The 15,784-nt window shown below is 42.3% G+C and overlaps 1 protein-coding gene across 5 annotated transcripts in view; it reads right to left on the reverse strand.

Moving 5' to 3' along the window:
• The window catches only part of MED23 (mediator complex subunit 23), a 59,655-nt gene that overhangs the window by 13,984 nt on the left and 29,887 nt on the right, over positions 1–15,784 (reverse strand). For 3 of the 5 annotated variants that reach the window (XM_032800766.2, XM_032800765.2, XM_032800768.2), the window contains 9 exons: positions 14,577–14,701; positions 13,602–13,807; positions 12,336–12,516; positions 10,325–10,495; positions 8,942–9,158; positions 7,994–8,230; positions 6,575–6,740; positions 5,457–5,529; positions 3,887–4,101 (listed from right to left, as the gene is read on the reverse strand). In XM_032800766.2, coding sequence (XP_032656657.1) covers positions 3,887–4,101; positions 5,457–5,529; positions 6,575–6,740; positions 7,994–8,230; positions 8,942–9,158; positions 10,325–10,495; positions 12,336–12,516; positions 13,602–13,807; positions 14,577–14,701 — 1,591 coding nt within the window. Of the gene's footprint in view, positions 1–3,886; positions 4,102–4,473; positions 4,627–5,448; positions 5,530–6,574; positions 6,741–7,993; positions 8,231–8,941; positions 9,159–10,324; positions 10,496–12,335; positions 12,517–13,601; positions 13,808–14,576; positions 14,702–15,784 lie in introns of those variants that run through there. The other 2 variants (XR_012655535.1, XM_075063947.1) reach the window with 2 other exon arrangements.

The raw sequence follows: 15,784 nt of genomic DNA on the forward strand, positions 1-15,784 counted from the left end.
CCGGGACTGTTTCGCTGCTCTCGACATGAGGACGTGTACTTTCATGTTTCGATTACCCACCTTCACAGGACGTTTTCTCCGCTTTGTGGCGCGGGCCATCACTTCCAATTCAAGTCCTATCCCTCTCGACCTGTCTCTGCGCCCCACGAGTCTTCACGACATGTATGCCCAGTAGTGGCCGCTTTCCTCCGTGCCAAGGGCATATGTGTCTCCCTTACCTAGGACGGACTGGCTTGTTCGCGCATCCTCAAAGCTTCATGTGGCCACGCACCTTAACAGTTATTCAGGAACCCTATTCGAATCTCTAGGGCTCCTGTAAATTTCGACAGTATCTCGTTCCAACTCAGAGGATAGATTCATCGCGGCTGTCTTGGACTCCACACAGTCGCGACAGCCTCCGCTTCCACCCGCCGTCCAGGCAATGCTCTCCTCATAGACAGCCTGCTAGCCTTTCCACGACCTCGGCGAGGGTCTGTCTCAGCCTCCTGGGCCACATGCGGCCTGTACTTTTTGTCACAAGAACGCAAGCTCCGTTGCGCCACTGCAGATCGGTTAGCTTCCGTTTTACCGCCACGCAGGGACAGCATGGACACTTGTTGGTCACACTCACAAGACTGTCTTGCACTCCTCAGCTGGGTGGCAAAAGCCGCTCCCTGGTGTGCGGCAGGCTTCCGTTCCACCCAGGCAGCCGTCCATTTCTTTAACAACGGACGCATCCTCTCTGGGCTGGGAGCTCACATGGGGTTCTCGTCGGACACAGGGCCTCTGGTCCGCTCGAACTGTCGCACACATAAACATCAGGGAGCTGCGAGGGTCGCCTCTCCTGCAAGGCTTTCTTCCTCACCGTGCTAAGGCCGCTGTGTCTTAGGCTCACGGACAACACCACCACGATGCACTATATACCAGCAGGGAGGACCGCTCTCCCTCTTTCAGGAGGCGATCACACTGTGGGTTTGTATAACCCACAATATGGATCTGTGGGACCCCCCTTCTTCCGGGAGTCCAGAACGTGTGGGCGGACCACCTCAGCAGGTCCTTTCTAGCCCACGAGTGGTCCTTCGTCCGGACATAGTCCCTTCTCTCTTCCGGAGGGGGGTTCCCAAATGACCTCTTCGCCTCCCGTACCAACCGGAAGGTGCACCAGGTTCTGCTCCTTCCGCGGGGTCGTTTGCCCGGCGGCTCCTCTCGGACGCATTCTCTACCCTGGTCGGACCAACTCCTCTATGCCTTCCCACCGTTTCCGTGGTGCACAGGGTCCTGGTGAGCCGCAGGGACAAGTCATCGGTAATTCTCATTCGCCCCAGCGTGGCCCGCCAGCACTGGTACTCCACGCCTGTTGACCTGTCCATAGCCAGTCCAGTTCCCCTGCCGTCCATCAGGACTTATTATTCACAAGGACCCGGCAGGCTTCTCCATCCCCGACCTCCGGTCCTCCACCTGACGCGTCGGGTTCCTGGCTGGCTTGAGCTCGCGGAGCTGCGCATGTTCTCCCCCAGTGCAGAGGTGCTCCTGGAAAAGCAGGAAACGCTGCACCAGGGCTACCTTACCTGGGCGAAATGGAGCGGTTCTCCTGCTGTGTCAGTCACAACGCAATATCCCGCACAGGCGTCCCTCCACGTGATCTCTGCAAGTATTCTATGGCAACCTTAAAAAACAGGGCCTCGCGCTTCTCATCCTTGCGCGATTCACCAGCTGCCATTTCTTCGTTCCCATCCGGGAGAAGGGACTTATCCTCCGCCTTTTCTCTTCACCTTGAATGTCTTTCGAGAGTTCCTCAAGGCCTAGAGCACCTGTACCCCAGTCGCTGCCCGCCCCTTCCTGGGACCTCCAATCTCGTCCTCTCAAAACTAATGGTTCCCTCCCTTCGACCTTGCATCCTGGCTCCTCTCCTGATATCTATCTGGAAGTGGTTCCTTGTGGCATTACAATCGGCCGGAGAGTTCGGAGCTTCGCGCTCTCGTGGCGACCCACCGTACATCGATATTTCACAATAAGGACAAGGTGCAGCTCCAGACCGATCCAGCCTTAGCTACCCAAGGGGTTCCCCCTTCCACCTTCAACCCAAGACTTTTCCTCCGGTATTTTATCCTTAAACCTCACGCATCCCGCAGAGAGCAGAGCTTGCCATTCACTCGATGTTCGTAGAGCGCTTGGCGTTCTACATTGACCGCACGCCGGCTTATCTGAAAGACCTCCCAACTTATTTATTCTTCGCAGACAGGTGAAGGTCGCGCCTGTCTCGTCTAAACAATCTCTCCGGGTGACGTCCTGCATTAAAACGTGCTACGCTTTAGCTCGCACCTCTCCAGGATGAGTGACTTGACAATATCCACAGCAGCGCAAGCTTCCTCGGATTGCCTTTCTAGCCTGCGGTGCCTATATCAAGACATATGTCGTGCAGCCACTGTGGTCGCTGGTGCCACCACCTTCCTCTGACCCATACGGCCTTGGTTGCAACAGTCCAGGGGACGATGCGGCTCTTGGCTTGGCTGTGAATGCATTCGACGTCATTCCAACTGCCGACCCCTGCCTAGGTAAGGCTTGGATTCACCTACTCTGGAATGGATATGAGCAAGCACTCGAAGAGGAAAGACGGTTACTCACCTTGTAGACTGTTGTTCTTCGATATGTATTGCTTCCTATCCATTCCAAACCCGTCCTCCTTCCCACTGACTCGAAGTGGCCGGAAGAAGAACTGAGGAGCGGCCGGGTCGGCAGGGCAATATACGTGCCGCAAAAGCGCCACGCCAGGGGCTGCCTGGACCGCCGGGTGTTGCTAGGGGAAAATTCTTTCCGACGAACGTGCACGCGCGCTGCGCACACCTACTTGAATGCGATATGAGCAACAGCACTCGAGAATCAAATCCATCTTACCAAGGTGAGTAACCGTCTTTTATCTCATTTAGCTTGTGTTGGTTTTTCCTACTCATTACAGTTTTGCTGCAGCTTATTTTACAGGTAGTGGCGTGTCACTTGCGTAATCCTTCCATTATGATCATCTCTGTGTAATTTTGTCTTTAATCTTCTGTAGGGCCCCAGTAGCCTAATGATAAGGCATTGTTTCCTAAGCCAGGGATTGTGAGTTCAAGCCCATCGGGATGGAGAAACTCCTTGTTGACCATGGGGCAATGCTTTTAGAAGACATTTGCTGATACCTTGGAAATGTCTTAGCAAGCCCAGAATTGTAGCATTTGTACTTGCAGTTATTAAAAAAGTTAGTTAAAATGTATTTCCATACTGCCTTTTAATGGAGTTCAGAGAGCGGGGGGTTTAACTCAACTCCATTTTTAGCTTTTCAGTTCACTTTTAATAGTCGCCTGGTTTATTTGTCTACATAAGTGGGAGATGGCATGAAGACTATGACATCAGAGTGACCCTATTCAGTGATTAGTGCCATGTCATACGCAAGAGGCTGCATTTACCTCTTCCTTTCATTCTGCAGGCTGATCTTGGGTGAGCCTAGCAGCTTCTAGTCCTTGGGACTATGTGAACCATTCATAGCTCAGTCATGATCCCTATGGCTAGTTTTGCTGCATACTGATACAGTTCTGTTGAGTGTTATTCAGCAAGTGTTCAGTCATTTTTAACATGAGTTGGAATGGATATGAGCAAGCACTCGAAGAAGAACATTTCCTTACATTATACCCTGAAGGCTACCACAGACTGGTGGAGAGCCCAAAGATATAAATAAAAGAGACAAGAACCAGCTCAAAAACTAAAAAACCCTACCATCACCCATGTTTTAGAGGATTTTTTTTTATTACTATTTCTGATTTGCTTTCTCTCTCTGCCACACACTTCCTTGTGTACATATTGTGTTGCTGTACACAATACAGACAGGGTGTCAAAAGTGTTCTTTAAATTGTCAGTTCCTCATTATACATACTTTGGAATGAGGGAAAGTTGGCCAATGCTAGAATGGTGCCACACGGCATGTGCCAACGCCAAAGTGTAGCTACAGCTCATTTCAGAGTAAGACTGATGGCAAGCTGTGAAGTCAAAGAGCTGGAATGGGTAACCAACCCACTCTGTCTCTGATGTCAAGCTAGGACTGTTGATAACACTGACAATCCGATCATGGAGGACAATCCAGTATGGCTCCTGGCAAAACAAAAAACCCCAAATGATAGTTATTCTTTTAATTTTTAGAAGAAAAGGTAACACTTTCTCCCCCACCTCCCTCAGATTACTGTAAATTATTAAAAATATTTATATATAACATTCTTAATTTACACAAAAACTTTACCTCCTCATTTCCTGACAAAGATCTTAATATCTAAACAAGACAAGATACCACCAGTCCAGGAGAGAAGCAGCCTGGGGATTGTTAATGAAAAGAAGAGTGGAAGGACTGTTTGAAAATAAGGAATTTAAAGAGTGATCTGAAGCAGAAAAGAGTGGCAGTTGGTGGCAGAGGATCGGGGAACTGTTCCAGGCATAGGAACAATAGAAGGCACAAGCTAAGAACATAAGAATGGCCATAATGGATCAGACCAATGGTCCATCTTGCCCAGTATCCTGTCGTCCAACAGTGGCCAATGCCAAGTGCTTCAGAGGGAATGAACAGAATGGGTAATCATCAAGTGATCCATCTGTCGTCCACTCCCAGTTTCTGGCAAACAGAGGCTGGGGACAAGGATGGGAAAAGGAGACAAAGGGAAGTCTTAAGGCAGGAGACTGTAGGGAGCAAAGAAAGCAGAGATGGAGGAACTTGTAGATGAAGATGAGACGCTTACATTTTTTACAACGAGAAATAGGAAGACAGTGGAGGGTTTCAAAGGGAAGCGTGATGTTACTGGGGAAGGCGTGGAAATAACTTTGGTAGATCAAGTGGAAAGGGGACCAGAGCAGAAAAGGGGGTGAAAAAGGGAAATTAAATAAAAAATATTCATCAATGTCGAAGCTGAGTCATCAAACACTAAAACTCAGCATCTTCAAAAGATGAAAGTCTCTACTATAACAATTTAAACTCAATTATACGTATTTCCTATTCTTGTTCTCCTTGTTAAATTTTACACTATTTTTCTATGATTTATTCCTATTCCATTATGCTCAATAAAGTTATATGAGATGTGCAGAGTTAATGTTACATCAGACTTTTTATCTTAGAGAATTTTCTGACCTCATTCTCAAACTTAAACACTGCACAAGAAATTTTTTGTAGTTAATGTATAGCAAAACTTTATTTTCCCACAAGGTACTGAGGAAACAAGATTATGAAAAATCCACTTTTCGTGCTTCCTCTCCCCACAATCCCAAAGTGGGTTTGGTCAGACAATGAAGGACAAAGCATAGGTGGTTCATAAGCTTCCCAGTGGTTTTTGGAACTACTCCAGGTGCATCAGAAAAAAAACTAATCGCACTAATCCCGCACAGAGATTACCACTATATCAGCTTTTATGGAAGAATGAATTCTCTTCTCTGTTCAGAAAATTTTAAAATACATACAGACTCACTGGTAAAGCTGTGATAATCAGTCCAATAGCATTCATCCAAGCTGTGATATTCTCTCTTGGCACCAGAGGCTGACTACAAATAGGGAGGGGGAAAAAGTCTGAAGTTAGATAAGATTTCTGACAACTTTTTAATGTATTTATGAGGAATGAAATATATTCAGAGAGAAATTATTGACATTTTGTCTTAAGAAAAAGCTATATATACAAACGCGTGACTATGTGGTTTATTTAACTGGTTAGCTGAGTACCACATTGACACTGCATGGAAAACTTTTTAAACAATTTTGTTCCTGTAACATGTTTTCTTTGAAGATATTTTCATTAGAGGCATTTGTACAAATAAAGTCTTCACAGTGATATCGGTTCCTTTGATGACTCATTTCCCCATGGTCCCAAAGCCTGCATCAGGGCAACCTTCCTTGGCTGAGTAAGGTGGGAAAGGAATCTTTTCTTTCAATCTATCATTACCACTTAGAGATGGCCATCTGAGTCACGGATTAAATGCAAGGTACTTCGTCCCTTTACAATTCTTTCAGCACCTGCTGGCCCAAAAAGCAAGTCAGTGAGCTTAGGAATCAAGTCCAAATGTCTCATGTGGCAACATGGAACGAGATTTGTAAAATGCAGTTCTAATATCACATGGCAACAATGAAAATTACGATAACAGATATTAAATGCATATAAAAATTTAAACTATGATGCATTTTTGGACCTCAGGCATCCTACCAATTTTTCTGCTTTCCTCCCTTCAGTCAAAGATCTTTTGTTGCAGCAACTGATGGCCCTCCTCCTCTGGATGTGGAGTGCTATACATGACTCCTTTCCCCTTCTGTTAATGCCTATGAACACACTGGACAAGTTGCTGACAAATGTACGGTACTTCCTTCATCTCTCCCACATGAAGCTGAGTCTCAGTCAACACCAGCACTGGGATCTAAGGTACTGAATAGGTATTCACCACACACATTTTTTGTTCTTGGCTCTTAGAACAGCATCCAACAGCACACTGCTTGCCGCCCAAGGATATCAATATATAAAACAATGTTTAAGAAAAGGAAGTTTCAGAACCAGTTAGCAATTTGTAACCACTGTACTGCTTTTGGTAGAGAGCAATGTACCTCTTTAACACAACATTTAGAAGTGCGTTGCCCACATCCTTTCCTGGAACAGCCAAAGCCATGAGTTCAACACAGGTAACATGAAGAGCATGGGCAGCTGGGTTAGGAAACTCATTGAATCTCCAGTCGCAGTTTGGAAATGGACCAGGTGACTTGCCAGCCATAGGTAACAATGATTAAGGAAAACAATAAATTCTCACATGGGGACTGGTAAGAAGCAAACAATGTAGTTCTGCATGTACAAAATGTATTTATAACAAAATATATCTAACACACAAACAAAACAAAGTCCCACAAATTCCTGATATATATATATAATATATATATATATATATATATATATATTTTACACACACACACACACACACACACACCAGTAGTGAATGAAACTAAAGGTCACAGTCAATCAAAGGCACATATTTAAGACGATAAGTCAGTTATCGGAAAGCATTTTTTAAATAAATATCTACAGAAATATCTGTATATATAGAAACCCATACATACACACAAGACAACAGATACTTTTCTGACAGGAAGATTTATTGGGTTTGGGCCATGTCAGAGTCCATTTACATTAAACCTAAGATATTTTGTTTATCAGAAAAATGGTGAAAATTTTCTACACTATTAATAATCTGTTTTGAAGCATATTGTTAAATGTAAACATACTACTCGTATTAGCATTTTTCAGATGGCAACACTGAAAAACATTAAACTCTTGAATAGACAAAGAACAAATAACAGTGGCTATCTGATTGCCACCGAAAATTAGAGGCGTTGCAGATCAACAACACCAAGTGTTTTTTTCTACTTATAGGACAGCGGAATCACTGGCATCATTAGACACTTAAAACTTATGTAAACTAGGGGTTGATATGCTTTTAGTTTCCCTCAATCAGAGAGAAGTCCAGCTCCGCTGAAGTTGGACATCTCAGTAAAGTAGAGGAAATGGTGGAGCTGTGGGAGGAGGATAACAAAGGTGCACAAAGAACTAGCCAACTTCTCAGCAGGTTGGCATTAGAGAAAAGGGAAAGAGCATGCCCAGGGAGAGTCAGGGCAGATCTATGCTATGGGGCTAAATTGACCTAAGTTATGCAACTCCAGCTATGTGAATAACTTGAGGTCGACTTATTGCAGTGTCTACACCATGCTGGGTCCCGCTGACTTACCTTATGCTTCTCGTTCTGGTGGAGTGCCGGAGTCAATGGGAGAGTGATCGGTGATCGATTTAGCGAGACTTCACTAGACCCGCTAAATCGACCACCGTGGATCAACTGTCGAGCGTCGATCCCCTGGTAAGTGGAGACAAGCCCTCAGTCCTACAGTGTTTCAACTGTATGGAACATAACCAAACTCTGGTGAACTGAAACTACAATACTGATAATTTTCCTTAAGCACAAATCATTATAAAAAGGATATTGTCAACTAGTCTTCCAATCAGTTTGCAATAATAAGTGTCATCGGGGATCCATGGATTATCTTCTCGTACATTCATAGCAGATTTGATATAAGTGTCGCTTAGACACCAGCCTTGTGGTCGATTATCTTTGAGAGAACCAATGATGGCATGGACAAGCTTCCGCTTGAGGTTTGTGCGCTCTCTGAGATGCCTCTCGTAATAATGAAGAGTATTGTATAGGTATGTCACTGGACGGTCTGCCAACAAATCCCCCCATAAACACTGTAGCATCGCACTTAATTTTATTTTGGTAATAGTAAGCTTATGCGAAATTAAGGTTGATGTAAAAACAGATATACGAAGCAGAAATGCTTCATGTTTTTATCGTTGCTGTACCACTATGTTAAATGAAACTGGACAAAAAGTGTATCTGAAACGAGGTCAGAACCAATATTTCTATGTTTGTGATAATGCTTAAAATATTATTTACAAATAAGTAAACTCCTCCTACAAGGCCTCTCTATATACAAAGCATTAGAGAGCATCTCATGGGGAGGCCTTGACAAGAAACAAGGAGTAAAAAGAACAAGACTGACACTGTTGTGCCATTATTACAACATGGTTTGCGTCATACTCAACATGATTACAACCAAGTTAAAAAAAAAAACTGTGTTTGAACCCTGCTGAGAAGGAAGAGGATGAACAGAGTGGGTAGCATTAAACAAGGTTCTTGCTAACAAAGTTTACTATATTAAAGCCCATACAACACTGAAACAGCTAGATCAGCGTTCAAAAAGAGTCAGCCATTTTGGTTCTAACAGTAAACCACGTTGCTCTTCAAAACAGACAGTTAGCTAATAAGGTTTGGTTTCCCATTGTGGACAGGACTTTACTGATATGCACCACGATGAAGAATCTGTAGTGATTGTATCGCAAGTACAAAGAGCTAATGGGCTTGAAGAGCTTACCATGGAATTTGTATAAGCCTCCCAGATGATCCAATAGAGTCTCCAGGGACTTGGACACTGGAAGCAATTCCAGAAATCTGTGGATTACAATATCAAATACTGGCAGGAAACGGAGGCACACATTTCCAAAGTAGATGGGTAGGTACTGGGGTTGGATTTGAACAGGAGGGTTGACCTGTTCTGCCAACCCTTCAAAATACAGCTTTTCAGGATATTTCTGTAGAAATCAAAAACAGATTATTGTAAAAAGGTACACTGAAAACATTACTGAGTACTTGCAATACTTTAAAAATGTACTGAAGCTACCTTGTACTCTAATCTGTAGACACTCCGTAACAATTTGGAATTATATGTACATATGTACATGCAAAGAGAAGGTATGAACACAGTAACTACACATAATTGGACAAAATATAATAAACTCATTTTTTCTTGAAAAAGTATTTTAAAAAAGAGAGAGAGAGCTTCAGAGTCACTAAAACTGGTGCAGGGAGGTATAAAATACTAAAAGGAAATTAATCCTGATATCAGGCAGCCAGTGACACCATCATTTATCCACCCACCCTTGGAGTTCAAAGACTCCAACGAAGATCAAGAGAGAAATCAACTCTATTTAACATTATATGCTTCCCCTGGAGCCTAAAAACAGTGGTCTGTCATGTGTTGAATCAATACATTAAAAACAATTTGTATGAGATTTCTCCCCGGGGAAAGGAATAAAGAAGGAACCACACATGACATAAAGTATACCTGGATGGTGCTTACATACCATGTGACGGTCCACAGTTTAAGATTTATATAATATTCCAGCTGTCATGCCCCGCCTCAGCGAGCAGTTCCCACTTTTTTGGCAACACTAAAATCTGGACTGTCTCCCTCTCTGTGAGTGTTGCATTCTATTTTCAATACAGTGGAAGCTTGCAGAAGCCTAGTTAAATCTGACCCTTAATGATCACTAATGGTTAAACCTATATTAATGAAAAAACCAAATAATCTATATTTTCCCCAATTCACAAACAGAAAGGAGAAACTGGGTCCTTGTTCCTTCTGACTGGCTTCCAGAAAAATCAAGGATTAAATGTGGGATTCAGATGAGCAGAGACTCCTAATTCTTCAGTCACTTCTATCTTTTAGTATTACATGCACATTTTCTTTTTACATTAATCTGTAAACATAAAATTATTTTATATTAACCCAAATATTCAAAAAAGTTACTAACGTTAAATGTATCTTTAAAAGTTACTGTTGTGGTGTTAAATGACACACTGAATAGCAGAACAAGGCATATAACCAAAATGCAAGTAATATACAAAACAAAGGACTACTTCAGTATCCCAACTGCATAGCACATATTGCACAATCCTCTGGTGTAATCTATAGTACCTTATGATAACTCATGTGTTTAGTATGCCAATCATTCTGTAGCCAGTGCTCTGGAGAGTTCTCCTTCACAAAATCACTCACTCGGTTTCTAAAATCATTAGGCTTGAGTAAGAGTAACTGAATTATGAAGTAGCAGACCTGGGCTTCATTTCCTTCATGACTGCGCATAGCCTTTAAACAAACAACAAAAGTATTAGATTGCAGAACAATGTAAAATTATAGCTAATACTGTCTGCTTTCATTCATAGATTCCAATGCCAGAAGGGACCATTGTCATCATCTAGTCAGATCTCCTGTATAACAAAGGCTTTGGAACAGGGGTAGCCAATCTGTTGCTCCGGAGCCACATGTGGCTCTTCAGAGGTTAATATGCGGCTCCTTGTATAGGCACCGACTCCGGGGCTGGAGCTACAGGAGCCAACTTCCTAATGTGCCAGGGGATGCTCACTGCTCAAATCCTGGCTCTGCCACACGCCCTGTCCCCACTCCACCCCTTCCCCTCCACTCCCCTGAGCTTGCCGTGCACTCGCTCTTCCCCCTCCCTCCCAGAGCCTCCTGCATGCCACAAAAAAGCTGATCGGTAGGTGCAGGGAGGGATGGGGAGGTGCCGATTGGCAGGGTTGCCAGTGGCTGGGAGGAGGGGAGCTGATGGGAGGCGGCTGACGTATTACTGTGGCTCTTTGGCAAAGTACATTGGCAAATCTGGCTCCTTCTCAGGCTCAGGTTGGCCACCCCTGCTATAGAACTTCCCCAAAATAATTCCTAGAGCACATCTTTTAGAAAAAACATCCAATCTTGATTTAACAATTGACAGTGACAGAGAATCCACCACAACTCTTAGTAAATGGTTAAGTATCCACATCGTTAATGACTTTAGAGTGATTAAACATCCTAATTTTAATATAAATTGGCCAGTCAACTCACCCACTCACTATATTCTGTGTGTGTAGGCACAGAATAGAAGCAAGAGTCTGAAGTCTGGACACCATCCCCTCCCAGTAATATGTGCCCATTAAGTCACTCTTTTCCCAGGGGAGAAATTCTCCCATGTTCCTCAGTGAGAGGCATCCCCAATAATAGCTTTATCCCAGCTGCCACATCGATTTTAAGAACATCCCTCCAACACTGATAGTATCAAGAAAGGTATGCCAGTTTCAAAATTCTAGTCATTCCAGGGATAGGTCTGGAACTGCAAACACTGCATTCAGTTTTTGACATATCATCCTGGACATTTCTTTTGGTAGCACTAGCTTCACAGCAGGAAGAGAGATTTTAAACTCTGGTGAAAGGACAGTACCTACTGAAGTAATACTTTAGCTAGTTTTTTGAGAATTCCTAACCAATGAAAAGAGCAAGGGAACTTAAAGAAGACTGAGCATACAATCCCTCATACCCACCCTTTTGAGACAGCTGGCAGATCTTTAACCTCCCTAAAACAATGATAGCTTTGTCCGAAGGCCACATGAGGTTTTCCCTTTATTTGCCAATATGGCATCTGTGAAGCACCTTGTTCCCTTTCAAAATATGAACCGTCAATGCAAAGCTAAGAGGGAAGAGAACCAGCCTCATACAATGGTGTTAACAATTCCAATTCATTCAATGCCGTTATATGATCAATAAAGCAAGACAGAGTTCTCCTCACCAGAGAATGAGACATTTGTGATACTCCTAGTTTTCACTCACTCACTCACTCGGGGGGCAGGAAATCTGTAGTTCTATAGTACTACTTGATTACTGAACTAGTAATTAGTCACTATTCGATTCAATATATCTGCACAAGAATGAACTTAGTTTTTTGGGGGGGAACAGTAGGGTGTTGCCTGCCAAACTGCAAGCCTCAGGCAAGCATGGAATTTGCCCCCAGTGTGATGCCCGGACTGGAGCTGCTTCCCCAAAAACTGAAGTCAAACTACACCTATGCAAGCGACTGCTATAGAAGTGTATAAGAAGACATTAGCCAAATTTTGGATAAAGAAACATCTTGCACCTAACCTACTAAGGTCATACTTACCAAGCACAGTATCAGTCTGTCCAGTGTTACAATATTATATTTCCACACCATGTCATTAAGAATCTCAATACATTTGTTGAGTTGCTGGCCTCCCGCTGACGTGGAGAACTCATAGACCAAGAAATCTGCAAATGTCCTAACGTGAGCAACCAGAGCTCTAGCCCCAATTCTCTCCAAAACTCTAGCAAGCAGAGGGAAAGAAATGATCTTGTTACTGTAACATGCACATAGCAGAAGCAGACTGCATAATGTATAGACGTCTTGATACATTTTTATCTAGCCAATTTTGCAGGACTGTGTTTCAAGTTTTTATACAAAATATGCATTCAAATGCAAACATCAAAACATGCTAATACACGTAACCCAACTCCCAGAAGCAAGGGCACTCCAGGTCAGGATACCACAGGCTGCTAATTAGCAGTAAAAATAAATCATTTTTGGCTTCATGGATAGATTCTGGGCACAAGTTTCTATAAATATACATGCACGTCTTGTAGAACTAAATTCTTCAGTAGGACATGAGATATGACATGCTGCTAAAAACGAGTTAATTTTTTCTGTAATTTTTTTTTTTTTTTTTAACATGCACAGTACCAATGGCATCACATTTCCTAACTGTAGGGAAGCCTATCAAGCATTTTATCAGATATTTAGTAATTGCTCTGACAGGCCTAGTGAGGGCAGAAAGAGGATAACTGATTTTTTGTTGGTACAGCACATTTTAAGCTTTCTAAAACTGGAAATGAGAGTTTGACAGCAATGAAAATTATTAACTTCTTCAATTCAGAAATAAGCCTTCTGAGCAGTCAAACCCAATAAAACCTTTGGTATTTGGCCTTTGACTAAAGTTATTAAAATATTTCAAATAAATAGTAAATGATGAACAGAAAGACTGTCTAGATCAGTGCTTCAACGTAAGTAAAACTCTGACTTTGTAAAACCACTTATCTCTCCCCACCACCCAAAAAACTCCAACTCAACAGCTGAATCCTTCACCTGCATCTCTCACTTTTATCAGGAGATAAGTACATCATAGAAATTTATACATAAAAACAGCTCCAACCAGCAGTAAGCACTACTGTTAGACATTATGCAATCCTTGAAGTATGTTGATCCTTCTAATTGTACATCAAAACCCATCATTGAGCAACGTACTAAAGCTGGTAACCCTGGTGCAGAAGAACTGTGCCCACTGGACTGAGAAAAGCTTACCATTCCGTTAAGTTATAACTGGTACAGAATGCAGCTACACTTTTAAAAGCTCACCTGTAGCCAATCTGATTAATGTGATCAGTCTCTAACAGCATCTTCCATAGGAGGCAAAGGAATAGGGGAGGGGAGCCCTGCATGGAAAAGTGGGTGATTATATCATTCTCATTGGTCATAGACTTCCACTTTCGGTATTCCTCTTCCACATTCTTCTTTAGGTTAAAACGGCTTTCTTGGGGAACATTATTCTGTTTGAAAAATGCCTGAAATAAAGTTTGTTTGTTAATAACTGACAAGTCTGAAACATTTAAGCAGTGTTGTTGTAACTATGTCAGTCCCAGAACATTAAAGAGACGAGGTAATATCTTTTATTGGACCAACCTCTGTAGGAGAGAGACAAGCTTTGGAGCTTACATAAAGTTCTTCTTCAGGTCTGGGAAATGTACTCAGTGTCACAGTTACCCAAACACCCTGAGAAAAGCTGCTTCAATACAGAAATAACCCCGCCTCTGAACACACATCCCTAGTTGTCACCTATCACCCCACACTGGAACCCATCTGGGGTATCATCAAACAACTACAATTCATTCAATGGGATCTCATCCTTAAAGAAATCTTTTCTGAACCCCCTCTTCTGGCCTTCACACAGCACCCGCCCACAAACCTCATCATCAAAAGCAAGCTCCCCACAGACCAGGACACCTCAAAGTGGCAGGACACTCTGCCAGAACAATAAATGCAAAACCTGCTGACATATCTCCACTATGAATGAAAACTTTTTCCAATGTGAAAGAAGTCACTTGTCATGTAATTTTGCAAAGATCTGCAAATACCTTTTTATCTTTTTTTGGTAACAACCACTCCCCAAACATTTCATCTTAAAACACCTACCATTTCAAAATCATGCACGATTTCTCATGTGACTTGAGCATAATGTAGAAGGGAAGAAAACTAACTATGAAGGGGACAATAAAGATCCCACTGAGATAATTATTTTCCCAGCTGTTTAAGCACTTAGTTTGAAACAATTACCTGCAGTGGAGCTGGAAAACAGCTTAGTGTGTGTGAGGCCCAGTTATGGGGAGTGAAACTCATGATAGTCTGCAATATGTCCTTGCACCAAGTTCCCTGAATTGAATCGGAGCCTGTGAAAAAGTCTAAATGGACACATATGCAACATTAATCAAACACAATGGATTGGTGAAATTGGATCTTCACATAAAACTGACATTTCTTCCCCAGGCTTTTATATTAGTAGGACTCAAATCTTGGCAAAAACAGACAGTTTACTTATTTGTCTGTCTAAAATGTTTATATTGCCCATCCTCCCTTTTTAACTTTTTCTTTTTCACACTCCTGATAGATTCTGTAGAACCAACACACCTGTGGGAAGAATGGGCTGAATTCTATCCTGATGAAGATGCACAAATAAGAAGTGATAACAGTTTCAGAATTCCAGAAGTTGCAGTTGCAGAATCTTTATGGTTGTTGATAAATGAGCTAGAAATAACCCAGTTTTGTTTTAAGATACTAGACTCAGCTTGCTGGACTGGCAACTGCAAGACACACCTTGCTTGTAAACTGAGTAGGTATGATATGGAAATCATTGAGAGACAATCAACAAGACATCATTTTTAAAAAATCAACTTTTCTGAACAGAAATGCATGTGAAGCATTTTCCTATGAAACATTCTAACTTAGTCAATGTAAAAAGCTAATGTTAATGCAATGTTAAGGTTGCAAAAATTGAGCAAAAAAGTCAGAGAATTCCTTCCCCATTCAAACTTTCACTCTCTTGGATTTTCTGATATTATAGTTGTACTAATTCTCCAGTCAGTCTCTAGACTAGATCTGAATTTCCAAAGTAAAAAAAAAAAAAAAAAAAGCTTTTAAATCTCTTCTATCCAAAACACTCACCCAAACCTTTCAGGCCTTTAAAAATCATAAAAAGGACATAAAAGCCAAGGTGTCTTTTGCTTTGCAGATCGCCTTTAGGAAGGTTTCTTCCACAACATTAACTTTAGCCCTGTTGTACATTCCATATATATTTATGGTGTGCATTAGTACACAAACATTTAAATTTAATAAGGAAAAGTAAAATGGAAAATACATATGTGCAGGTTAACTGACTTTACATTGTAGAATAAACATTCTAATATTCAATTCTTGATTCCAGAATGTTAGCATTGCCACTCAAGGGCCAACAGCTAGCATTAATGCATCTCTGTATTTGGAGGAAG

This window comes from Chelonoidis abingdonii, chromosome 3, assembly GCF_003597395.2.
Source record: "Chelonoidis abingdonii isolate Lonesome George chromosome 3, CheloAbing_2.0, whole genome shotgun sequence".
NCBI classification, from domain to species: domain Eukaryota; kingdom Metazoa; phylum Chordata; order Testudines; family Testudinidae; genus Chelonoidis; species Chelonoidis abingdonii.